This window comes from Equus caballus, chromosome 19 (assembly GCF_041296265.1).
Source record: "Equus caballus isolate H_3958 breed thoroughbred chromosome 19, TB-T2T, whole genome shotgun sequence".
NCBI lineage: Eukaryota > Metazoa > Chordata > Mammalia > Perissodactyla > Equidae > Equus > Equus caballus.
The window spans coordinates 47,237,858-47,263,603 of NC_091702.1; the positions used below are offsets into that span (position 1 = coordinate 47,237,858).

Consider the following 25,746-nt stretch of genomic DNA (forward strand, 5'->3'; position numbering starts at 1 on the left):
TGCTTATCTTTCAACACTCATTTAATAAGAAAATGCATTTGACAGATTTTTATAACTGAGAAATTTAGTGTAAAGGCAGAAGGAAAAGGACCAGTTGGGAATTCTAAGCCGTGGAGCAGAGGAGGTGACTGTGCTGGCCACAAGCTACTCCACGATGCCAGGGTTTCAAAGTCCTCTGAAACTCATGGCAAGACCACTCCCATCCCCTTGCCAGGACTTTGTTTCAAAGTCTGCCCTCCTAAAAGCCTCTGTCTGCCAGCATGCCCGAAGATGCGGAGCGTGTCTGGCTGCCTCCCAAGGCTCTGAGAAGCACCATGGCATCTGGGGAGGTTAGCTCTCCAAGATGCACCTGGACAGTGTACTCAGCTGGCCGCCTTTCTCTCTCCAGAAATGAGTATACAGAAGAGAGAGACGCAAAACTAGAGGTCACTTTGGCTTCTGTGGAGAAATCACTTTGGTAACGAGAATTAAAGTAGGAAATGGTACCTAACTCTCTAAAGGAGAGTTTAAGTTGAAATAAATTGTCTCATTTTTCATTCTTCATTTTCTCCAAAAAGCTGAGAGGCTGCCCTTTATCTGAATCAAAGCCATAAAATATAGACAATTCATTTCTTTAGGAAAATTTATTTGTACTTAGAGCAGAAATAGGGACATGGTATAAGCTTGTGCAAATCATACTTTTATGAAATGGATCCTCATACCACATTCTTTTTAATACAGGCTTGTTGCTGCAATATTATTCCTGGATTTTCAAAATCCCGCCAACATGGATACCTCTGCTACTCTGTTTTGGCCTTCATAGCTGCTTCCTCTCTCAGACGAGCTTTCTTTTCTAAGTTCAGGCTTGTTAAAGACTCATTTCTTTTGACAGCCTAAAGTGAAACAAATTTGAATAGGTGATTATTTAAGCCGGCTTGGGGAGGACGACATTACCGTGCACTGATGTCAGCAGGTAACTAGGGCAGTACAGGCACGGGACGGTCTGCTGCCTGCACACGGGGCACAGCAGTCCCCTCCATGTGCCTTCTGCTTCTCTCATGCTTCACAGACATAGCCCATGCACTCAAGCACAGAAATACCACACCTCTGCCTTCTCTCCTTTTCTGGCCTCTTTCTTTAAACCTTCTAGCGCCTCTTCTTCCCTTATAATTTATTCCCATCTTTTTCTTTTTCCTCTCTTTAGTATCAAATGTCTTCTCTCACTTTTCTTTGTTGCTACCATTTCTCCTTCCCCAACTCATGGTATACCTTCACACCCTTCTAGCTCCTTACTCCTCTTGTACCAAACACATTCAGCTCTGGGGCTCGGAGACTTTACCAACTACTACCACTGATGACTTCCAGCGGTGCCTATCCTTCCACTCCATCCTGTGAGAACAAATAGCAGTCGGGGAGAGGCAACCATCCTCCTCCCTTGTTTCCCTCCATGTGCCTGTCACATCCTCTGAAGCTTACATAAACAGACCAGTTTCAAAATTTGTATACCAAATAACTGAAACCAGCACCCTATAAGGCAGTATTTTCTTATACCTGTGTAATTTCACATGTAAAGAATTACACATGGGGAGAGAATGAGAATGTAAAGTTGATAGTGAGGCCAAAACATACAATGGCTATATTTCTTTCTTCCAAATTACATTAAGTTCAAAAGTTCTCCATTCCAGTAGCACTTACCAACTTTTTAGAAATGGATAGTTCCATAAAAGACAAATACAATTTTATGGTATAGAACAGGAAAGGAACTCTCTAAAGTACACAGCGGATACCCTTAGATGAGGCTAGCAGAAATCCCAGGGAGTAATTTGTTTCTGAAGTATTTAAACCCAGCTAGTATAATCAAGTATACAAAAGCAATGCAGATTTCTCGGAACTCTAGAATCCCCTATGTCCTGTCCACATGCTTCTGCAGGTTTCACGTCCGAGAACTAAGCATGAGAGGTCAAAGAGGGAGACAGAAGAAAAACTGAAGTGGAGCAGGAACAGAATTGTCCAGAGAACTTCAGTCAGGTCTGCAAACTTGCCCTTCCTGCTCCCATGAGGTCCTAAATGGTCAGTATTTTCCATTCCAAGATTCTAGAGCCGGAAGTTCATTTTATTTTACTCTGGACTCACTGGGGATAAGTCAGTTGCCACTGGGTTTGTAGAAGAACCTTTTTTAATATTTGATAATAGATACAAGAAATCTCTTTCCACATGGAAGTTGTGATAGACAGAATTACACATGGTATTAAAATAAGGGTTTGACCAATGCTGCTACATATAAAATTCACTATTTTAATCACAAGATACTATAGTATCTTGCAAACTTGGCTCTAAATTATCTTGCCACTTATTTGCTATGTGAGTTCGGGAAAATTACTCAACATCTCTAAGCTTCAGGCTCCTCTTTTATGAAACATGGATAACAACAGAACCTACCTCTGAGATTCTTAGGGTTATTGTGGTGATTACGTGTGTTTAACAGTACCTGCCATATGATAAGCACTTGGTAAGTGGGAGCAACTTTACCATCACCTCAATTAGACACGTCTAAGGTCAAACTGTGGTTCTGCCATTAAGGAGATGTGTGACCTTGGGTAAGTTACTAAAGCTTTCTGAGCTATGCTTCCTCATCTGTAGATGTGGTCCAAATAATAGTACCAATCTTGCAGTGTTGTGAGGTTCAAATGAGATAACAGCAAAGTATTTGGAAGACAGTGAGTACACACTTAATGACAGCCATTAATAATGATCCAAATAATCTAAATAATAATCTAAAACAAAGATTTATGGACTTGAATTCCTAGGTACCACTTAGGAGCTATGGTCCTTAGACATATGGCCCAGTTTGGCTAAGCTTCGAGTAAAGAATGGTGATAAGAATTCTCACCAGGATTAAGGCAGAGTGAGGATTAATAAGCCCATGTACTGAGTGTGCTTTAACCTGGTGAAACCCTGGGCCGCCAAAGCCGAGCGTGCGAACTTAACTACTCGGCCACGGGGCTGGCCCCTAAACACTTTTTTTAACTTTACATGAAACTGATTTAGTCCTTCACCTTGTCAAAGTTAGCATTTGCTATTTATCCAAGGCATGAAATCCCAGGTTTGTCCCTACTATGTCTTATTTTGTTATCATTTCTCATGTAGAAAGCAGCCGCCTCTTTTCTCAGAGAATAAACATGAGGGTCAACTTCTGATTTCCTTTAGGTCCTTTGCAGAAAACAAACAGAGATAGCGAGGAAGTCCACTCTCACCTTCTTGCCTTCAATAACCATGAGGATGCACCCTGCCACTGTCAGGGCAATCATTAAATAGCTGATCTTCACCCGGATCTTGTTCTTTGCAGCATCGAGCATCTCAAACCTAATAATATAAAGAGATCATGACAGAAAGTTAACTTTTCTCTTTCTGAAGTTGCCAGCAGGGTATAAAGCTCTGTGTACCACAATCAGAAGTGGAGTGGTGCCTTTAAATATAAAAAAGGAAGTGGGGCCTGGAGATCTTGTATGACTTTGGGGAGAATGGGGCATTTTCACAACTTCATATATGTATATAAAATACAATAGACAGTATAAATTTAAAGCAGGAAAAAAGAAGAAAGAGTAGGGGCTGGCCCAGTGGCATAGTGGTTAAGTTCATGCACTCTGCTTCAGTGACCCGGGGTTCACAGGTGTGGACCCTGGGTGTGGACCTACACAATGCTCATCAAGCCATGCTGTGGCAGTGTCCCACATACAAAGTGGAGGGAGATTGGCACAGATGTTAGCTCAGGGACAATCTTCCTCACCAAAAAGAATAAAATAAAGTAGGAAAAAAAGAAGAAAGAGTGAAGACAAATTGGAGCCAGGAACAAAGAAAAAAAAAAAAAGGAAGAAAGGCATATTAATCCACACTTGCTATGGCAGGCCCCCATTTGGCTCTCAAGTGTCACATTCTCAGCCAATCTAAAAGTGAAAGCAGTAGCTCCTTCTCCCTGGGGTTCTTAAGAAGATAAGTGATATAATGATTATCTGAACAATATCCTGACAACAGATACTGCAATGAGCTTCATGAGTTTCAGCACAAAGCAGAATTCAGAAGAAAACTAAACTGGGAGAGAGTTAAACAATATGCTCTTTATACCCAGCTTTTTGCTGTTTGCCTTGAACCAGAAATAGATTTGAGGGTATCAGGAAGAGCAGAAAGATCCTTTAAGCAATGTTTATCTTTTAACGTTTTGCTAAAACTGAGTGACAGTGAACTTGAGATTGTGCCTTTCCTAACCTCTCCACTGAATCCATGTGCCTTAACAGAAAGTTGAGGGGGCCAGCCCCGGAGGCCTAGTGGTTAAGTGTGGCGCTCTCTGCTTTGGCGGCCTGTGTTTGGTTCCTGGGTGCAGACCTACACCTCTTGTCTGTTAGTGGCCATGCTGTCGTGGTGGCTCACATACAAAGAGGAAGACTGGCAACAGATGTTAACTCAGGGTGAATCTTCCTGAGGAAAAAAAGAAAGAAAGAAAAGAAAAAAGAAACAAAAGAAAAAGAAAGTTGAGGGTTGGATTATCATTCTTGTGTGAAAGCTAAGAGGTCTAACAAGGACAAGTCTAAAGACACGGCCACCTCACCTTGGTGCTTCTTCACACAGGCAGTGGGTTGCAGTTCTATTACCTGGGTGGCTGGTAGAGTCTCAGGGCAGGGCATGTGGAGGCCTAATGGGCCCAAGATAGAGTACTGGCTTACTCAGTAGGGGTGTAAATAGGAAGTGATTATCTCCAGATGATGGGATTTGGAGTGTTTTTTCCCCCAGATTTTTAACATACTACTTTTGAAATTGGGGGGATTGAAGGGAAGTACTTTAAAAATACTTGGAAGGAGGCACAGGGTCCAGGATGCTGCAGGAGGTAGGAGAAGACCCCTGAAAGCATGTACACTGTGATGCAAGAGCTGGACCCAGTGAGGCAGCAGTGTGGTCGGCATTCTCCAGGCACTGAAGCTGGGCCTGCAGGAGGGGAAGAACCAGGGACATCTGCTAAGGACAGTGAATTGCTCTATTAAGAGTATCTGAGGTCCCGCTAACCACAAACTAACTACTAATGTTTACAATATTTTATGGGAATTGGCATTTCCAACTGAAGTGTTGTGATCCTTATGAAAAGTGAAATATTTTACATTTGAGAGAGCATTAAAAAGGTAAAATGCATTTAAATAAGGCCATGAGCTTGCCCTCCATTCCACAGAGAGCAATCAGAATGGGAAAGTTCAGCAGTGCTTGTTCAGAACCACCAGCACAAGGATAAATGGTGGCCCAGAGAAGAGCCTTCTAAGATGACTCATCAGGTAGTACTTCGGGCTTGAGGGGATCTTGGAACCGCCTACAAGGCAGACTGAGGAAGGTGTTCCATAGCAAAGTCTAGACAGCACCTAGTAGGGCCATGGGTATTTACCAGCTTGTTTTCTGCTGGGATATTCAGGAAGAAATTAGGGTACAAGCAAGAACTGATGGCATTGTTATTTCCAGCATGCTCTTATTTCCCAGGAGAGTACACTGTCACTTAAGCTAAGAAGAACCAGGGCTTTCCTGCTGAAATAATTTTAGTGGACAAAATGTGCTATTTAATTTGACTGGCGGAAGCAGAAGGGCTCTGTTAAAGCTGTTGTAAACAGAAATTTAACTTCCTGGAAAAAGATACCCTGAATGAACCCATATCTTTTTCAATCATGACTTGAAACCACAAGCCAGAAGGTCTAGGTTCTTGCTAGAAGGGAACATCCAGGAGCTTTGTCCCAAGTCCCTGTCTCTGAAGAGGATGATGCCCCACAGGGGAGATGGCATCTATTTCTCAGACTCTCTCCGCCAAGATGTAAACCAAACAGGGTCTTTAACATCAGGCTGGAGCAGTGGTTCCCAACTACGGGTGACTCTGCCCCGCAAGGGACATTTGGCAATGTGTGGAGACATTCTTGATTGTCACAACTGAGTGCTACTGGCATCTAGGGGGTAAAGAGGTCAGGGATGCTGCTAAACATCCTATAATGCACAGGACAACCCCCTACAACAAAGAATTATCTGGCCCAAAATGACAATAGTGGTGAGGTTGAGAAACCCCAGCTTAGAGGAATCTGTACTCATCATCTCCAGACTCTGAAAAAATCCCAAGATCCAAGCCAGAGCTGGGTTTAAGGAAGCCCATGACAGGAGGCACCCTTTCCTGGATCCCAGAAAGAGATGTTGCTTTTAAATACTTCTATGCCAATGGCTGAATACTTGAGTGGATTTTATAGAATAAAGTTATTGTCACTGGTACCTAACTGATATATCCAGATTAATAACTCAAACACTGACCAGTTATGTTTCTGTAGCTGGGAGAGGAAAGCAAATCAGTTGACTTTAGGGACCTGACAGCTTTTCACTGGGCACTACAGAACACATCAATGATAAGAGATGGAGTTTCCAGCACTGTTTTTATTCCATGTACTTGCCAAAGAGGAAACATTTAGAGAAGTGAAAACTGTTTTAAAATTTGATTAAAAGGGTTTAAATAGTTAGACTCGGAGGAGGTGCTTTCCCTCTAAAACAGATCAGTGAGAAATAAAAGCTGCTTACAACCCTAAGTTCAGCACTCACGAGACAGTCTCTGGGATTTCATCTTCCTTTTTGAAACGACCTGACCATATCAGGATCTTCCTCTCCCAATCCGTAGGTTTGTGTAATGGCACTCTGTGGCTGTAAGTGTCTATGAGAAAAACAAAACACGAAATCTTATTTGAGATTATGACTGTCAAATTTAGCAACAGAAAAGTGCTATTTGTGCTTTTTAGCTATTCACTAAACAGAACCATGGAGAAACCTCAACATAATTGGAGCCTTAATTTGAATGGAATTTCTTAGGATGCCTATTTCTCAAGTGAGATTCCAAAATTCTTTGAGAACTGAGGTAAAATAAAAACACTATTTTTCAATATAAGCCCTAGCCATTGGAAGCTGAAAGAACACCATGAACAAAGATATGAAGGTAAGGATGAACTCAGAGGCGAACAGTGAGGAGCTTGTTTCACTTCAGCAGACTAAGCAAAAGTTTGTAAGGTGAAATCAGATTATAAAAGACCTTGAATGCCAGGCTAAGGTTTTTAGACCTGATTTGGGAACCACTGTACACATTGAAGCAAGGAGGAAGTTAATGTTTTAGGAAGATTACTCTGCACAATGGACGGAAGAGAGAAAGGAAGGACAGGATGGAGGGGGCAACAAGTGCAAAGAGGAGGCTGTCGTTCAAGGCTGAGGTGAGGCGGTCTGAACCAGAGATCTAACAGTGGGAAGAGAAACAAAAAAGTCAATCTGAGGATCACTGCAAGAATTTGGAGACTGATTAAGACAAAGAAGGAATCATGAAGAACCTCAAACTTGGATGACTGAGACAACAGCAGTACTGCTAATTAAAATGAGGAAACTGTGAACAGAACCAGTTAGGAAAGGAAAAAGCAGGAATGCCATTTTAGATCTATTGGGTCTAAATTTATGCCACCTGAGCAGGTTTCATTAATAAGTCAAGAGGTAGAGACAACCATTGGTGCAAAAGGAGAGCCAGTAAGGGTGATAAAGAAGAGCAGAAGGCCAAGAGCTGAGCCTTGGGGTATGACCCAGCAAAGCGGACAGGAGAGAGGCAGCTGAGGAAAATGAGTGGAGCGGCCAAGGAGGCATATGGACAAGAAAGGTACACAACCACTGACTGTAAGAGAAAGGGTCTGCAAAGAAAGGGGAAGTCATCGAAGATAAAGAGTAAAAAAAGTCAGGGAAGCACAGAATGTCAGGGTTAGAAGGGCACCTGGAGGTAATTTCATCCAGCTTCCACATACTGCCCACGTCTCTCCTGCAGACAGACCATCTCCTTGACCGCTACCCACACATCACACTCATTCCCACCTCCACATCTTTGCTTATGCTGTTCTGTCCACTTCATCAGAAGGCAACACTAGAAGGAACGGGAAAGTTACTAGGAAAAAAATCCATAAAGAACCAAAGGCAAAAAAAGAGGTTTGGAAATAGAGAAATAGTAACGCTGTAGTTTTACCTTTTAACACTTCCAGCACTTGGCATAATTCTCTTTATAGTTTTTTTTGTTTTCATTTTAAGTACTATATACCCATTAAAGACAATTCAGAAGGTATAGATGTGAAAAAAGAAAAAGATAAAAATCACCCTTAATTCCCTTGTCATAGCATAAGCACTATATTTTAATTTTGGTGTATTTCCTAAGTCTTATCCTCATATGTATGTATGTATAATTCATATGTCTATCACGCTTGTGCTTGCACAAAGTATAAAGTTCTGTATCCTGCTTTGTTCATTAACATTACAACAAACATTTTCCATGCCAGTACATGGTATTTATTAGCACCATTTCCAAGAGCTACATAATCTCATCAAGTGGATCTAACCTACATAATTAATCATTCCCAGATTATCTGACATTTAGATTTATTTCCCATTTTCCCATTATATACAAAAAAATGGGAACACCTTTACACTCAAAGCTTTTATACACATAAAGGGGTTATTCATAAGGCTAGATCCCAGAAGTGAAATACCAGGTTGAAGGGGATAAACATTTTTATGCTCTTGCTAATCTTTGAGGATGGTTCCTTTCCACTCACCCAGACCTGCCTTGCCCTAGCATACTCCCATGAAGAAGCAACAAGCAAATAGTTCCTGGGACACTACAGGATATCCATTATGCTCCTTCTTCCCATGGTGGTGACAGTAACCAGAGTTTTAGTTAGGGACAGGACAAAACGTGGCTGAAGTTAACGCCCAAGCCCTAGTTATATTTTTCCCCAAACCTAATTTCTTGATTTGTTTCATCTTTGGGGTTCCTTAAAAGATATTTTCTAGACCACTATTTACTTTGGTGCATCTATTTTCCTACAAAAAGCTCCAGTCCAACCCTTGAGGCAAGAGAGGAAAATGACAAATGAGGAAAATGAAGACATCATTGCTACACGTTACATGTGGGCACAGCCAGCCAGTATAAGTACAATTGGAAGGCCTGAACTACATGATAGCACATGACGTGGGAAGACCCATGCCCACCTCTCTTTTGGGTTCTTTTGATTCCAAGCTGTCCAACTCTTTGGGAGCTTCCTAGTCTATAACTAGAAAAACTAACAAAAACTTACGGGATGGAGCTTTTGGACTTTCCTGTGGTTTGGTGCAAAATCCATTTATTCTCTTCAAATCAGAGTTTCTTGTAAGCCTTAGAGACGAGGAAGCATCTCTCTCACATAACCTAAAACAACTTCCTAGAAAAGAGAGAAACATGTTTCAGAGAAAGAAAACTTTATGTTGTCTCAAAATGAGAAATGACTGTAAGGTATATATTTCATTTATAAAGTTTAACTCATTTAAAAAATGAATATACTACTCTCTCTGTGAGATACATATATGTAAGGTGCTATGCCTGGTGCTGTTTTAAAATATACATATTTTGCTGATTAGGAAATTAGGAATTTACGACATAAACATTTTATCACCTGTAAGTTTTACAAAAGTACCTCTCACTTGTGTCTTATTATAACAATATGGTTGATAGAAGCATTATGTATTATGGCACCCAGCTGTTTAGGTAAAGATCAGCAATCGCTCAGAAGTAATAAACCAAGATACAAAGTTACCAATACTATTCTGGTAAACTCTGGGGAGGGGGCTCCAGTGGCTAGCAAAGGGCGCTAGAAAGCCTTGTTCCTTCCAAGCCATAATTCTCCAATTAGAAATCAACTTTAGATGTAGTCATGAATTATGTGTAATTTTGAAACTATATATATATATATATATATATATATATATATAAATGTATAAAACTATATTACTATAGATAAGAACATAGGTAGTTAATTTTTAAAATCAAAACTCTAAACACCTACAGAGAGTAGTATTACAAATCTCCATGTGCTCACCCCCCAGTTTCAACACTTATTAATACATGGCCAATAAATATTGTTTTCATCTGAGCCCCTCCTACTCCCTTAACCCCTACTGAATTTTTTTTTCTTTTGAGGAAGATTAGCCCCAAGCTAACATCTGCCGCCAATCCTCCTCTTTTTCTGAGGAAGACTGGCCCTGAGCTAACATCCGTGCCTATCTTCCTCTACTTTATATGTGGGATACCTGCTACAGCATGGCTTGATAAGCAGTGCGTAGGTCTGCACCGGGGATCCGAACTGGCAAACCCCAGGCCACCGAAGCGAAACATGCGACCTTAACCACTGCATCACCAGGTCGGCCCCCACTACTGAATTATTTTAAAGCAAATCCCAAACATCATGTTAGTTTATCCATAAATACTTCAGTATACATCTCAAAACAATAGTAACTTTTCAAAATCATAGCCAGAATACCATTAATACAACTAAAAAATATTTCCTTGATATCAGCATGTTATGATGAAATAATATTATGACTCAATTTCCTTGAATGGGCACATAATTTTTTTACAGTTGGTTTATTGAAAATAGGTGCACACATTGAATATGACTGGTGCTTGTAGGTCCCTTCTACCCCCTTCCCTTTTTTCTTGTCATTTATTTATTGAAGAAACTAGGTCATTAGTTTTATAGAATTTTCCTTATTTTAGATTTTGCTGATTGCATCCCAATAGTGTTAACATATTTTTCTAACTCCTCTATTTCTTGTAAACAGATCTTGTGAGGTTTGATCAGATTCAAGTTAGAATCTTTAGCAACATGTCAGACATGGTATTGTGTACTTCCTACTGCATCACATCAAGGGGCATACATCGGTTTTGTCTTTTTGTGATATTAAGATTGATCAGTAGATGCTATCAGTCTGACCCATCCCTTATAAAGTTCTTTATCAACCTTTCATTTAATGTTTTTAGTAGACATTGGTGATCGCAGCCTAGATCTATTGTTTCATTAGGGGTTGCAATATGGTAGAATTCTTTTCCACGTTAACTATTTGGTTATCCTAAGGTAAAAGTCATACAGGAAATGTGGAATAAATGCTTGATTCTTTCCCTTTATTTGCCAGTTTTCAAATTAATGAATTGGTTTCCTTGCAACTTCCACAGGTGACCTTTTGTTTAAAAGTAGCATAAGAAACTCTTGCATTTTAACACACATGACGTACTCCAGTCCATTGTTTTTTTGCTTTCTGATGCTCAGATACTGCCATTTTTAGTCACTGGGAATCCTTCTAAGTTGGCTCCTGAGTCCTTTCAATGTGTGTGATCACTGATAGCTTCCTTACTTTCTGACAAGATGTCCTGACTCATTTTGAATGCTTCCTGCCCCTGATTTGGAATCACATTCCTCCAGGGGTTCTGGTTCCTTTAAGCAGGAAATGTTTTTAGAGATGCCTTAGGGAAGCTCCTTGTTACTGGGTATGTTATTGTTCCAGGCCCTGTCAGTGAACAAAAGCTGGGAAATACATTCGTTCTTTAAAAAAAAGTATGCTTAAAAACTTAGTTTCAGTTGTCAATTTTCACCTTCAGCATGAAAATTTTTAATAAGTCGATAATTGATCAGAATTCAAAGCAGAGACAGCCAGAAACAGTTTGCATGAATGTGGGAGAAAGGGGATAATTCTGAATATGAGGGTCACGGTACAAGATAAACCAGGGCTGGTATAGGATTCAGAGTTAGACCACAGAAGAGCCCTAGGGTCCCAGCACAGGCAAGAAAGCGAGCACTGTGAAGCAGAACGGATCAGAAAAGAAAGCTGGAAAGGCACCAGTGAGAAATATGACTAGGGTCCTGGTGCACCATGATGCTCTGGTGACAAAAAAAGGAATGCCCGAGACTTGCCTTTAATGCAACTAGAGTGTGCCCTCACAGCTCTGTGGTTAAAAGCTCACAGTAGAGTTCACATGGTTTTTAAAATCTATTTGTGAGTGGACAGATAGTCTGTATCTTTGAAGTTCCAAATTCCTATGTGGGCGTCTTTACAGCCTCAGAGTTTGGAGCACTAAGGGGAGGCAAAAGAGGGAATAGGAGTAAAACACAGTTACACAGGTGGACCTCCCAAAGCTGGTGAGAAATATGATTTCCTCACTTATTTCCTCTTGCTGTTAAAAAAAAAAACTAAACATAACAATTTAAAAGATATTGCTGTGGACTTCTCATGGGCATATGTTTATATTTGTTTAAAGATTTTCAAAATTACATTTATTGATACATAATTCCATATCATAAAAATTCATCCTTTTAAAGTGTACAATTCGGGGCGGGCCCCACGCGCACTCTGCTTCAGTGGCCCAGGGTTTCGCCAGTTCGAATCCTGGGCGCGGACATGGCACCACTCATCAAGCCATGCTGAGGCGGCATCCCACATGCCACAACTAGAAGGACCCACAACTAAAAATGCACAACTATGTACCGGGGGCTTTGGGAGAAAAAGGAAAAATAAAATCTTGAACGTGTACAATTCAGTGGTTTCACTATGTTCACAAAGTTGTGTACACAGCAGTACTGATTCCAGAAGACCACCGTCATCCCAGAGAGACACTCGAAATCCACGGGCACTCACTCCCCATTGCTTCCTCTCCCGCCTTAGGAACCACTAACCTACCTTGTCTCTATAGATTTGCGTATTCTAGACATTTTATAGAAATGAAATCATACAATATGCGGCCTTTCATGACTGGCTTCTTTCACTTAGCATGTTTTCAAGCTTCATCCACGTTGTAGCATGTATCAGTACTTGATTTTTTTTATTGACCAATTTTATTCCACTGCATGGCTATCCCAGATTTTGCTTACACATTAGTCAGCTGGACATTTAAGTGGTTTCCACTTTTTGGCTATTATGAATAAAGGTGATAGGGACATTTCTGTATAAGTTTTTCTGTATGTGTGTGAGGAAGATTGGCCCTTAGCTAACAGCTGTTGCCAATCTTTCTCTTTTTGCTTGAGGAAAACCGTCCCTGAGCTAACATCTGTGCCAATCTTCCTTTACTTTGTATATGGGATGCCACCACAGCACGGCTTGATGAGCCATGTAGGTCAACGCCCCAGATCCGAACCCACCAACCCCAGGCTGCAGAAGTAGAGCGTGCAAACTCATCCACTGCGCCACAAGGCCAGCTCCCTCTTTACAAGTGTTTGAGTGAACATTTACTTTCATTTCTTTTGGATATATATGAAGAGGCGAAATTGCTGGGTCACATGATAACACTATGTTTAATCATCTGAGGAACTGCAAGACTGTTTCCCACTGGCTGCAACATTTTAGGCTTCCATCAGCAATGTGTGAAGGTTCCAATTTCCCTACATCTTGGCTCACACTTATGTTTTTCTTATTAAAGGCATCCTAGTGGGTATGACGTGGTATCTCATTGTGGTCTTCATTTGTATTTTCCTACTGAGTAAAGATGATGAGGATCTTTTCACGTGCTTATTGGCCATTGGTATATCTTCCCGGAAAAATGTTCATTCAGCTCCTTTGCTCATTTCTTGACTGGGTTGTCTTTTTATTATTGAGTTTTAAGAGTTCTTTATATATTCTGTATACAAGTTCTTTATCTGATATATGATTTGCAAATATTTTCTCCCATTTCATGGGTTGTCTTTTCATTATTTTGATGATGTCCTTTAAGTACAGAAATTTTTAATTTTGATGAAGTCCAACTTACCCATTTTTTCTTTTGTTTGAGCTTTTGCTGTCATATACAAGGTCACAAAGGTTTACTCCCATGTTATCTTCTAAGAATGTTACAGTTTTAGCTTTAAGATTTAGATCTCTGTTCCACTTTGAGTTAATATTGGAATATTTTGTGTGGAAGGGATCGAATTTCATTCTTTTGCATGTGGTTATCCAGTTGTCCCAGCATCATTTGTTGCAAAGACTATTCTTTCCCCTGTTGAATTGTTTGGCACAATATAGAAAATCAATTGACCATAAATACGAGGGTTGATTTCTGGACTCTCAATTCTATTCCACTAATCTATATTCCCTTGTTCCCTTGTACTCTTTGTTGTGTTTTGCCACAAGAGTCTATCTTCTATGTTAGCTTAGTAGTCAGCTAACAACTGGACAGAGACTTCCTTAAATGCCTCCCACCAACAAGTTTGCCAGCCTTTGCTGAAAGGCTGTGTGTGTGTGTTGCAGCACACCCTGGGTTGTGGGGGGGGGGGGAGGGTGGCCCGGGTGATGAAGCTGTTTGCACTGAATTAGCTGTGAGACAGGTGAAAAAAAAAAAAAAAAAAAAAGGCGAGCTCTGTGAGGAAGGGTTTCCAGGCAACTGCCAGACAGGTTGAACAGTAACAATTCTCTGGGGCTGGGGGTTTTGCAGTGCTCCAAATACATTCTGCCATCTTCAGTGCCTGCTAGGCTGCTGGTTTTCATAGCTACTATGATTGCAACCCTAAAAGTTTTCAAGGCTAGCGTAAATCTCCCAACTTTTTCTTACTACAATTTCATACTGGCCAATAATCATTACCTCCCTAAAGTATGAATGCTGATTAGAACATAAACCAATATGATCATATTACACACATTAGAAATAACAGACCAATGTAAAAAACAATTTAAAGAACTGACATCTTTTAAAAAAACATGAAGCATTTGATGTGATTTTGGTTTTCATTTTGCAATTACAAAAAAAAATTAAAGCATAAAAAAGTTTTAGTATCATTATTACGACGTTCTTTTTCTGTCTCAAAGAGATAGAATATATTGCCCCAGACATCCAAGTCAGAAATTTTCCATCCTCTGGTAGATCACAATTAAAAACAAACCAAAAGAAAAACAGCCCTTTAACCCTCTGGCTGCACTTGTAGCCTGCCCCTGGCTGGCCAGTTCTGCATCCCCAGGGCCCTAGCAGGAAGTCAGAATGAAGACTCACAGCTGCCTCCAAGGCTCTGGCTGGCACATGGCTGGTTAATCTTAAGAGTAGAGGTTCCCAAACTTCAGTGTGTATCACAATCACCCAGAGGACTTGTAACAAAGATTGTTAGACCCATTTCCAGAGGTTCTGACTCAGCGTGGGTGGCGTCTGAGAATTTGCATTTCTAACAATTTCCCAGGTGATGCTGATACTGTTGGTCTGGGAGCTCACAATTTGAAAACCAGTGCCTTAGAGGTCTCACTGCTAGCTGGAGGCTGTAGTGGGTCAGCCCAGGCGAGGCTGGTTCAAGTACGGCTTCTGCCCTGTTGTCCTCTCCTTTCCATAAAAAGCCTTTCCAACCCCGTGACGGACAGTGCGGAGGGGTGGGGATGCCTTTTTCCTCAGAATCCTTCAAGACCCTCCTGGAGATAACCATTAGTGATGTGACCTGGGACATGACCATTAGTGATGTGACCTGGGACATGACCAATCTCTGGGAATCAGTGATGATAAATGAAGGCTCAAGGAACGCTAGAGAAGAAAGGTCTTTAGCAGATTATCTAATTTAGTGTCTCTTAACCTGTGTCAAGATCAGTGTCAGGTGTGTTGCAAGTATGTTGCTGGCTATGAAGTTTGCCAATGGTTTGCTTAAAGAATAAAATCATGGTATTTGTCAGAACCCATAAAACTGTACATCACAAAGAGCTTTAATATATGCAAATTTTAAAATTAACCAGGACATCGAGGGAATCCCAGGATGAAATGCAGACTGTGCCAAATGTATCTAACCGTTTTAGAAATGTATGACATAACCTAGCCTCATAACCTTCAAGGTGGGGAAAAAAGGAGCTGACCTAAGTAACTCTGGAAAATGTTCTTTTGACTGGAAACGGTTAAGACTAAAGACAAAAACAACTATGTATAAACACTGTACCCCAGTTGACAAATTAGTTTCTTATAGAAGCATGATTTAACAATTCTGAAACTACAAGTATACTAGGGTTGACAAATAAGTAAATAAACGGTAGATAATGAGAGCCAGTTTCTCACTGTCAGAGAAAGAAATTCCAAAAGCAAAGATGGAAGGCTAGAATGAACTCTCTGGTGCTGGATCAGAGTCAGAGAACTCAGTCTGCAGTCCTTTAGCTTTATATGTTGTATATATATATACACACATATATATATATAAAATTTGTATGTACTTATATATAGAGAGAGATGAGAGATATTAGATAGATGGATATAGACAAAATTATAAGTATGTGTGTACACGTGGGTTAGTAGACGTGTCTCCCAGCTCCACCCACTGGAATCAGTGACACTTCACTAGCAACAAGCACACTCAGTGCCCAGATCTTGGTTTCTAAATACCATTATTCAATAAAAGGAATCGGGGATCCTTGGAGAAAAATGGCTGGTTCTAGGCTGGGGCAGAGAAAATACAAGATGAGTCCAGAACATCCTGTAGTGCTAGAAAGTAAGGAAATGTTCAAAAGACAAAAGGATGGGGGCATGTAAACAGACAGGAGCTGATCTGATAGAGCCTAAACTGGAAGAATTTGAGCAAGAAAATAAATAATGTAGTAACAGATAACTTAAGGTATAAAATATGAGTCCATACTGACATAATAACTGGATGAATGAATAAATGGGGGGGGGGGACATTTGTCCCAATCTTCCTTACAGAAAAATCCCAAATATATGTAGAAACACTTCTCTCCTGGATTCCTCTCCCCTTGAGTGTGGCTTGGACTTAGTGACTTGCCGCCAAAGAACCAAGTACTGGAAATGAAAAACAGTAACTTCACATCAAGAAACACACTGGACAAGGTTAAAATTACCAGTCATAAATCATGTGGGTATCATGTACCATCTAATATAATGGGATGAGAAGGGAACTTTGCCTCTGTGCTATTTCTTCTTCCCCCAAACCCATAACCTTAGTCTCATCATGAGAAAGCATCAAACAAACCCAAAAGAGAGAAATTCCACAAAGTATCTGACCAGCATTCTTCATAACTGTCAAGGTCATGAATATTAAAGAATATGAAACTATCACAGACCAGAAGAGACTAAGAAGACGTGACAACTAAAAGCAATGTGGTATCTTGGATTGGCTGCAGGAACAGAAAGTGCACATCAGTAGAATAACTGGTGAGAACAGAATAAAGTCTGTCCTTTAGTTGACAGCAATGTACCAATGTTAATTTCTTAATTTTGACAAATGTACTGTAGTCATGTAAGATGTAAACATTAAAGGAAACTGGGCGAGGGGTATACAGACTCTGTACAATGTTTGCAATTTTTCTGTAAATTAAAACTATTCCAAAATAAAAACATTTTTTAAAACATGGATACTTGGGTATTATTTATATCTTATTGTTTTTACTTTATACATAGTTTATGAACATTTTATATTTACTTGATATTTAATATTTTAAAAAATTAGAGAGAATTTGATGTTACCTCTATAAAAATGTCACTCTCACGCACTTGCACTCCACGATGCTTTTGGAATGCGATAGAAAAAGAAATGAATGGAGTACAGCAGGAAATTTGCCCAATATAGGGCAGACCAAAGACGTGCAGGTGAAGGTCATCTGACTAGTGTACACCGGTGGAAGTGAGAGGAGCAAATTACACATGGTGGTATGTATCTTGTCACACCTTGCTATTCTCACGTGTAGTTGACATCACCTGGGAACTTGTTAGAAATGCACTCTCAGCTCCTACCCTAGACGTATGGAATTTTTAATGAGATATGCAAGTGATTTATATGAACATTAAAGTTCGAGAAGCAAATAGACACCCACCTTCATTCAACAGTTGATGAGTACTTACTGTGTACCAGACACATGGAAACCAAAACCACATACCCTAGAGTCTAGAACAGTGCTATTCAGCCTCAGCTGGGAGCTTCATAGAAATAAAAATTTTCAGACTCCACCTCAAACCTTCAGAATCTCCTGGGATGGAGCCTAAAAAAACGTTTTTACAAGCCCTCCAAGTGATGTTTACGCATACTAAAGTTTGAGAAGCAGTGCTCTAGAAAAGTGGATTTTAAACTTTGCATACTGGAATCACCAGACTACCTTAAAAACAAAAACGCACAGGGCCATCCCAGACCAATTAAATCCCTACTTCTGGAAGCAGGACTCTGGCATCAGTATTTTTTAAGATTCTCTAAGTGATTCTAATGTGCCGCCATGTTTGCGAATCTCTGCTCTCCTACATAACCAGCTAGAGTCCCTGTTGAGCACAGGCTACGTGAATGACCAGGGCACACCTGCAGAGCAGACACAGGACATACCCATGTCTCTGGCTGGGTTCAAAATCCGTTTTTCAACAGCTAATTTACTGAAAGGAAGCTCTGCTTTATTTCTCACTTCTGCATATCAATAATATGTAACTCATTACATTGAGAGTTGGAATCCCTGTGCAGTATATTAAAATATGCCCAGCTTTCAGGTTTTACAGAGCAAGCAGTCTCTGATACGCTACGTACTGATGACATGCAGTGTGAACTGTTGCACGGTTGCCTTGATCCTCATCCCCCATGGAAAAGGCTCTATTTCACATCCCTCCACCACAGCGCTGGCTGGCTGCCCCTCCCTGGTCAACAGCCAGTGTCTGACTATCTCACAATGAATGACCAGAGCTCTCCGAGCTGATCCTACTGCACTGCTGTGAGTCAGACTGTTCTCTTTTCCAAGTGTTCCAGAAGCAGCAGCAGCTACCTTGACCTCAGCTGGGGGAAGACGATTGTTTCTGGGGCAACAATATTCCTTTTTCATGTCCCATGGAAAGATTTTTTAAGCTTAAATACTGAGGCAGTTTTCACGATAGCCCACAAATGCCTATTTAATCCTTTTAGAATTGAAATAGAATACTGCTAGTCCTAAAATGTTTGCTGGATAGGAGACGGCGAGTCTGAGTCAACTTTAAGTCTCAGGAGGAAAAAGCTAAATGTATGCTTATTCTGAGGATGGCAAAGTTCACACACATATACTATCTACTCAATACCATATTTTATAATTATGATGAAATTGTATGTCAATTGTCTGTAGCTGCTCAGTAGACCTAGTAGAAAGAAGAATGATTAATTTAGGAGAATTATGTTGCTTGAGGAAGTTGGAGCTCTTATTCCCACCCAGAGCTCATTGGGAATAGAGAACCATTGACTTAGTTTGCACATTAGAAGTAAACCTGGCTTACCACAACAAAAGAAATGAACGGACCTGAGATATTAACTTGCTCTGAGCTTTTTCAATGACCAGAGCTGAACAGCTTGATAGCTCCTGTCAGCAACTATTCTGACAAGGGATGTATTTTTTCTGACTTCAAACTCGGATTTACCATGCTCTTGTATGTGACAGACTTCTGGATCTGCCTGCCAGGCTACCAATGCTCACAAGTCACAGCGCCTTGTTAATGAGGTCCATGCTGATGTTCTAGGGCTCTGAATTTAAGTGATGATCCTGGCACTAACTCACTCTGGCTCTAGGTATTGTGCCAATCCATGCTCCCCTACAGTGAGAATCCTTTTGTCTACCACACCCCAGAAAGGACTTGGGAAACAGGCTGAGCAGTTTTGAGCAGGAAAATAACACTAACAATGATGATTTTGGAAGATAAATCTGAGTGCAGAATGCAGGACAAGCCAGGGGTAGGAGAGAATTGGGGTAAAGGGAGCAGAAGTAGGAAGACATGAATATGCAAACCTCCTTTTAGGTGGTATCACAACTCTGTAGTTCAAGTGGGTTGTGTAAAGGAAACAGGCTTAGCTATAGGTCCTATGGAGAGGACCTAACAGATGTGAAAAATACTAGGGAGGAAAAATGGACAAGACAGATTGACATTATGAGCTTTTGTGGGCTGGCGAGAATCCTAATCACCATTTCTAACATTGTTTCTATGGGAAAAACTTCTAGAGTTCAAAAAACAGATTTATAAATAAACCTTTGGAACCCAGCCAGTTTTTACGTTGAGGGGAAACTGTATGGAAAAAAGTCTTGCAATACTATTTATCTGGTGGCCAAACTTCAGTGAGATGAAGCCACTCCTTGGTGATCTTTTTCCCTCCCATCAACATTCCAGCCCACTTTCCAACAGTGGTTACCTGAAACTCTCTTGGCCTTAGCTGTTGACCTAAATGGTTTTGTGACAGAAACAGATTCCCTATCTCTCCATCTGTTTTCTCATCCTTCCCTGGAGGCTTGGAAGCACACTAGTCCTTCCTTCACTCTGGACTAGCGAACCACTCCATCTGTGATGCCTCTCACTGAGGGACAGAGTACTCAACTTATCTTACAACCTCTAGATCCTGCCTTTCCACTGTCCTTTTCCTGCCAGATGTTGTCTTCCCACTCTTAAAAAGAGAAAAATTAAATTATAAAAGTAACACTTGCTCATTACAGAAAACGAAGCTAAAAAAAAAGCATGAAGAAAAATAAAAGCACCCATAATCACACCGTCCAGGGATAATAACCTGATTATTTCTTCCTAGACTTTTCCTATGCTTATATACAACATATACATTTTTCAAAGTCAGATAATACTATATCTTGCTTATGTCAAACACTTTTCCAAGATATTCATTGAAAAATATTTTTGGACCGGCCCTGCGGCTGAGTGGTTAAGCTCACGCGCTCCACTTTGGCGGCTCAGGATTTCGCCGGTTCAGGTCCTGAGAATGGACATGGCACTGCTCGTCAAGCCACGGTGAGGCTGCGTCCCACACAGCACAACCAGAAGGACCTACAACTAGAATATACAACTATACACTGGGAGGCTTTGGGTAGAAGAAGAAGAAAGAAAAAAGAAAAAGAAGAAGATTGGCAACAGATGTTAGCTCAGATGCCAATCTTTAAATTAAAAAACAAACAACTTTTGATAGCTGTATAACATCCAATACACAGATATAACCTGAACTGAAACATTCCCTATGGCTGGAGTTGTTTACCATTTTTCACTATTACAAATAATGTTTGAACAAACAGTTTCTACATAAATCTTTGATGGCACTTCTGATTATTTTCTTATATAGAATCCTGGTAGTGAAAGGCTAAAGGATATGAAGGTTAAAAGCTATGAACCCTTTTAAGATTCTTTTTTATTTTTTTAACAACATTTTAACAAGATTTCTAACAACACTCGTGATCTCTTTCTAGTCATGAGTATGTTTTTTAGAATCTCATTACTTGCTCATTTGACTCTACTCTTCCCATCTTTGTGGCTATGACTCTACTGATCTCATCCTTCCACAAGGTCTAAGTCCCTCCCTATATTATACCACCACATTCTCTCCCTTCATCTCTGACCTCTGTGATCTGCCATCTTTAATGTCCTCTTTGCCATGGCCTATTACCTACACTATGTCAGGCCTCCAAGGTTCAGTGCCTCTCTTCCGCACTCCTGAGAGGACTCAATTCTGTTTTAATAATCAGCTCCACACTAGTGGCTCCCATATATTTCCCTAACTTTACCTCTCCTTTGTCCTCAGGTCTTCAACTGAGAGGTCCCATCCTCACCTATAGCTCAATGCCACCTACCACCCAATAATGCACCGTCCTCTCTGCCAAACCAGTATCCTTTCCCAACTTTATTTCTTATAGTGGGGCAACACTCCTTCAGTACTCCATGCTCAAAAACTTCAATCTTTAAGTCCTTCCTTAAATCACTCTATGTCTCAAAGTCATACTAATAATTTCTTCAAACACTTCCCAGATATATTCTTTTTTTGCCATTTCCATCGTCACCTCACACATGGATTACTGTAACATCTTCACATGTAGCAGCTATTCATGTTGTATTCAGAGGCCATGTTAATTGTCCAAAAATGATTCTTCAATGACTTCTGCTTGAAGGCTTCCTCTTTGTCCAAATTCATCTGGTTCAAAACCCTCAAAAGGCCACACCGTATCTCCTATTAGCTCCTCACCAAAATCCAAGGTAACCTTTTCTCTTTACTGCCCTTCCCAGCCCCCACGTCTCCAGACTCACTACTGCCCCTGCCTTTGCTCATGCCATTCTCCTCTCCCTTCGGTTCCAATGGAGCCTTCAGTAGATAATCCTAACCTACGCTACTCTTCCCTGCTCTGAATTCTTAAAGCCAGTGGTATACTGTGGTATACTGGCTCTTGCGAGAGGGTTGGCAGGGAAACGCCTTGATTTGTAGTGTTTGCCAATAACCCTCACCATGGTAGATTTCAAGCCACCAATGTAACATGACTGTGAAATTGGGAAGAGATGTGCATGAAGCCAGTAGGAACCTGCTTGAGGACTTCACAGCAGCACTTAAACTCCGTTCTGCAATCTAGAACTTAATATATACTGTCTTGTATAAGCTCTCCAGGTGTATTATATAGCAATATTTGGTTACTGCAATAAACTCTAGCCCTACAAAGAGTGGCAGTCCGCTCATGTTAGACTTTTCACAGTGTACAGGGCGCACAGGAATGCTCAGTAAAAACCTGTTCGCAAGATCCGGAGGAAGTGATAAGCAAAGCCAAAGATTGGAGCTGTAAAAATGAGCATGTACTCATAGAGTTGGTTAGCAAAAACAGTGAAGGAGCAGAATGTAGTGGGAAAAAAAGCAGAATGGAAGCCAGGAGATAACTGGTTACGTCCTAGCTTTGTACCTGTGTGACCCTTAGCAAGTTAACTCCCTTCTTGGGCCATAGGTTTCCTCATCTGTAAAATTACGGGACTGGACGACAAGACTTGTAAGGTATCTCCTGATTCGAACGCTCTGGGATGTGAGTTAAACTGACATGGAGGCTGCCCATTGTCCCCTGCATTGGTATAACAATGATAATAATAAATTCATTTTAAAATCTGATAAGTCAAAGGAGTTTAGGGCAGTTAAACTTTTCTGAAGGTGTGAAGAAACATTCTTGCAAGGCCATTCCATTTCTGACCTAATAATTATTCTGTAGAAAGTAATAAAATTATTATTAAAAATAATTATTTTCAAAAATAATTATTGAAAATAATTATCGAAAAAAATATCTATTGCCTGTCTACTATGAGGTGGACACTGGTAAGTGCTGCAGATTTAGTAAAAACAAAACAGACCCAGTCTTCACCTGGTGGAACCCACGTAGTGTGGGTCATTAGCCATTTAGTTCCAAATCATCATATCAGTGCTTTTTAACTTAAAGAGCACAGACAGTTCTGAGTAATGGATGCAAGCTGTGGACCTTTACTTTCCCAAACAGGTATATAGTCAGAAAAATTTGGATATAATTCCAGAGGTTCACAGGATCTCTCATCTGTGAAGGGGTCCCAGAACCACAAGTTAACAACCCGAACCTATATCTACAGCCACATCTACAAAACAATAAACAAATTCAAGCTCATAAAAGCCTATGTTCTGTTTGCTAAGGGAGTATAGTAAAGATTTTCAACATAAACAATTAAAAATAAAGGGCTATCATTTACAGGATTAAGCTTTGGCTATTTAAAATTTCACTTACCTAGAGTATCTTATTCCAAATGATATTCTGAATGAGTGAGGCGTGCCTAGATTATGTTTCTACTTGATCTATCATTCCTTTGGTTAAGGTTGCCTGTAGGGGCCAGCCCCATGGCAGAGTGGTTAAGTTCGCGCGCTCTGCTTCGGCGGCCCAGTTTCACCATTTGGATCCTGGGCGTGGACATGGCACCGCTCATCAGGCCATGCTGAAGTGGCATCCCACATGCCACAACTAGAAGGGCATGTCCACAACTAAAATATACAACTATGTACAGGGGGGATTTGGGGAGAAAAAGCAGAGAAAAAAAAGATTGGCAACAGTTGCTGGCTCAGGTGCCAATCTTTTAAAAACAACAAAAAAGTTGCCTGCTAAATGCCCTCACCTGAAAATTCATTTGCATATGAATGTGTGCTCCCATTTCACAAGTAAATCTGCATTTCATGAATCTTCCACTTCACTTCAGAGACCCAATTAGCATGACACATATGTATACACACCTATCCTGAATAAGCAGCTTGGACAAAGCAAAAAGCACAAGTTCCAAGATGAGAGCACTGACTCACCTTCCTGCTCTAACATTTTACGGCGGAAGTGATCTTTGACAAGTCATTTAACCCTGACTTATGTTTATTCTTTTGTAAAATGGAAAGGCGAGGATAAGAGTGCTGCTATGAATAATCAATCAAATACAATAATGTACGTCAAAGTATTCAGCTATAAAGTAGACAAAAATGGGTGAAAGTTTGAGCAGATTCGCTTGGAGTTGCTCACAAAACAAGACAGTCAGAGAAGATCCTTTGGGAAGAGCTGCTCATGTAACATCCTTAGTGGATCTATCTGGAGTAAAAGAAATCGTTCTTACATTGCTCACAGAATTCTGTTCCAAGTGAGTGCCCGATGGTGAAGTTTTAAACATCACGAGTCTGCAGACAGCCTCTGGAATCTTTATAACACATAAATATATTCTCAAGGAAGAAGATGAACTACTTAGACACACTCAGTCTTAGTTCCTACGGCATCAAATCCCTTTCACTCAGTCTATTGTAGCTTTTTTACAGAGCAATGATTCTTTCACTTACCTTGCTGAAAAGTTAACAGGACGTATAAAATAGATTTTAGGCAAATTAGTTCAACAAAGCTGAACAAATCAATAAAATCAATCTCTTTTAGTGGAAGGGGTGTGTGTTTTAAAGAAATTAAACAATATTCTCCAGTTTGAGACATGTTTTCCAGTCCGTTCTCCACTGGAACGCAAAATAAGCCATGTAAAGGATAATTTCTTTTTTACATTATTTACATTTACAATGGACAGTGATATTATTTCAATAGCCAAGTTTGGGGCGATTCTTCCTCTAAAATTTGAATTAACAACTTTTTAGTAATTTGGTACGAAGGAATAAAAGATCAATCACAACGCTTTATCAAAGCTCATAAAGGTGACCGAAAGAGTGATTTGCCCTGGTGCCTAGAAAAGGGCCAAGAAGCAAACACTGATTTCTCAGCCCCTACTAAGCAAAGGCTCTACTGGCTCCCAAAAAGGGGCATTAAGCTCTGACTCTACAGACTCACTACACAAATGTCTACTAGGAAAACAAACTCCAGATCCCGCATTTACATAACACTTCCATCCAAGAAATTCAAATCACTTAACTGTAGAATTGGTTAAAAGAAATGTACCCCCCATTTTAAGAAAACAAATACTATTATTCTGTGAGACCTTAAAAACCCCTTGCCTAAGCAAACACTAAATGGGTAAGAAACCTTAGACTTGAGGTTTTCTTTGAGAGCAAGGATAAACTCTGGGGATGGTGGGGGATGGGGGATGGGAGACTCAAGACTCAAGTAGAGCAACGGAGGGGAGAGATTAGGGTGGAAAACAAGGAATGGAGTTCTAGGGGCGGCAAGTGCATTAAGAACTGAGCTCAGAGGAGGCTACGGATGAGGAGGGCGGAGGAGAGGGATCGGGCAGCAAGGGCTCGTTAAGTTGGCAGGAGCTGCGTGGATGGACTGCCAGGTGCAAGGGTCACTTGGGCCAGGCCCCAGTGTCTGCTTAGCAGTTCTCGCTCAGCCCTCGCTCTCTCCCATTATTACTACCATGGGGGTAGGATTCCAAGCCACCTGAGGGGAGTGAGAGAAGCAACGGAGCAACTACCAGCCCCGGGGAGGCTGCAAGATTCCCCCACCCCAGCGGCCGAGCTGGCTTCCCGCCCTCCCCTAGACAGGCCCGCGTCTCACCTGCCGCCAGCCGCAGGCCGCGAAGGCTCCCCATGGCCACCTACTTCGCCGACCAGCACAGCACCTGGTGATGGCAGCGGTGCCAGCGCGTTCAATGTCATCAAGCACTGCTGTAGGAAGGACGCCACGACGCTGGGGGGCGGGGCGTGAGGGACGTGTGGGCGGAGCGAGCGGGGCGTGCCGGTCTCGCGGGGCGTGGGGGCGGGGCCCGTGTGATTTGCGGGGCCTGAGGGCGGG

General features: G+C 41.0%; 1 protein-coding gene across 1 annotated transcript; it reads right to left on the reverse strand.

The window, feature by feature from the left end:
- Positions 1–608: 608 nt before the first annotated feature.
- On the reverse strand, positions 609–25,743 carry FAM162A (family with sequence similarity 162 member A). The gene is made up of 5 exons (XM_001502128.7): positions 25,510–25,743; positions 9,132–9,254; positions 6,583–6,691; positions 3,234–3,342; positions 609–872 (listed from the first exon to the last, which is right to left on the reverse strand). The coding sequence occupies exons 1-5, from the start codon at positions 25,541–25,543 to the stop codon at positions 780–782; spliced, it is 468 nt and encodes a 155-aa protein (XP_001502178.1). The 5' UTR covers positions 25,544–25,743; the 3' UTR covers positions 609–779.
- Between the last annotated feature and the right edge of the window lie 3 nt (positions 25,744–25,746).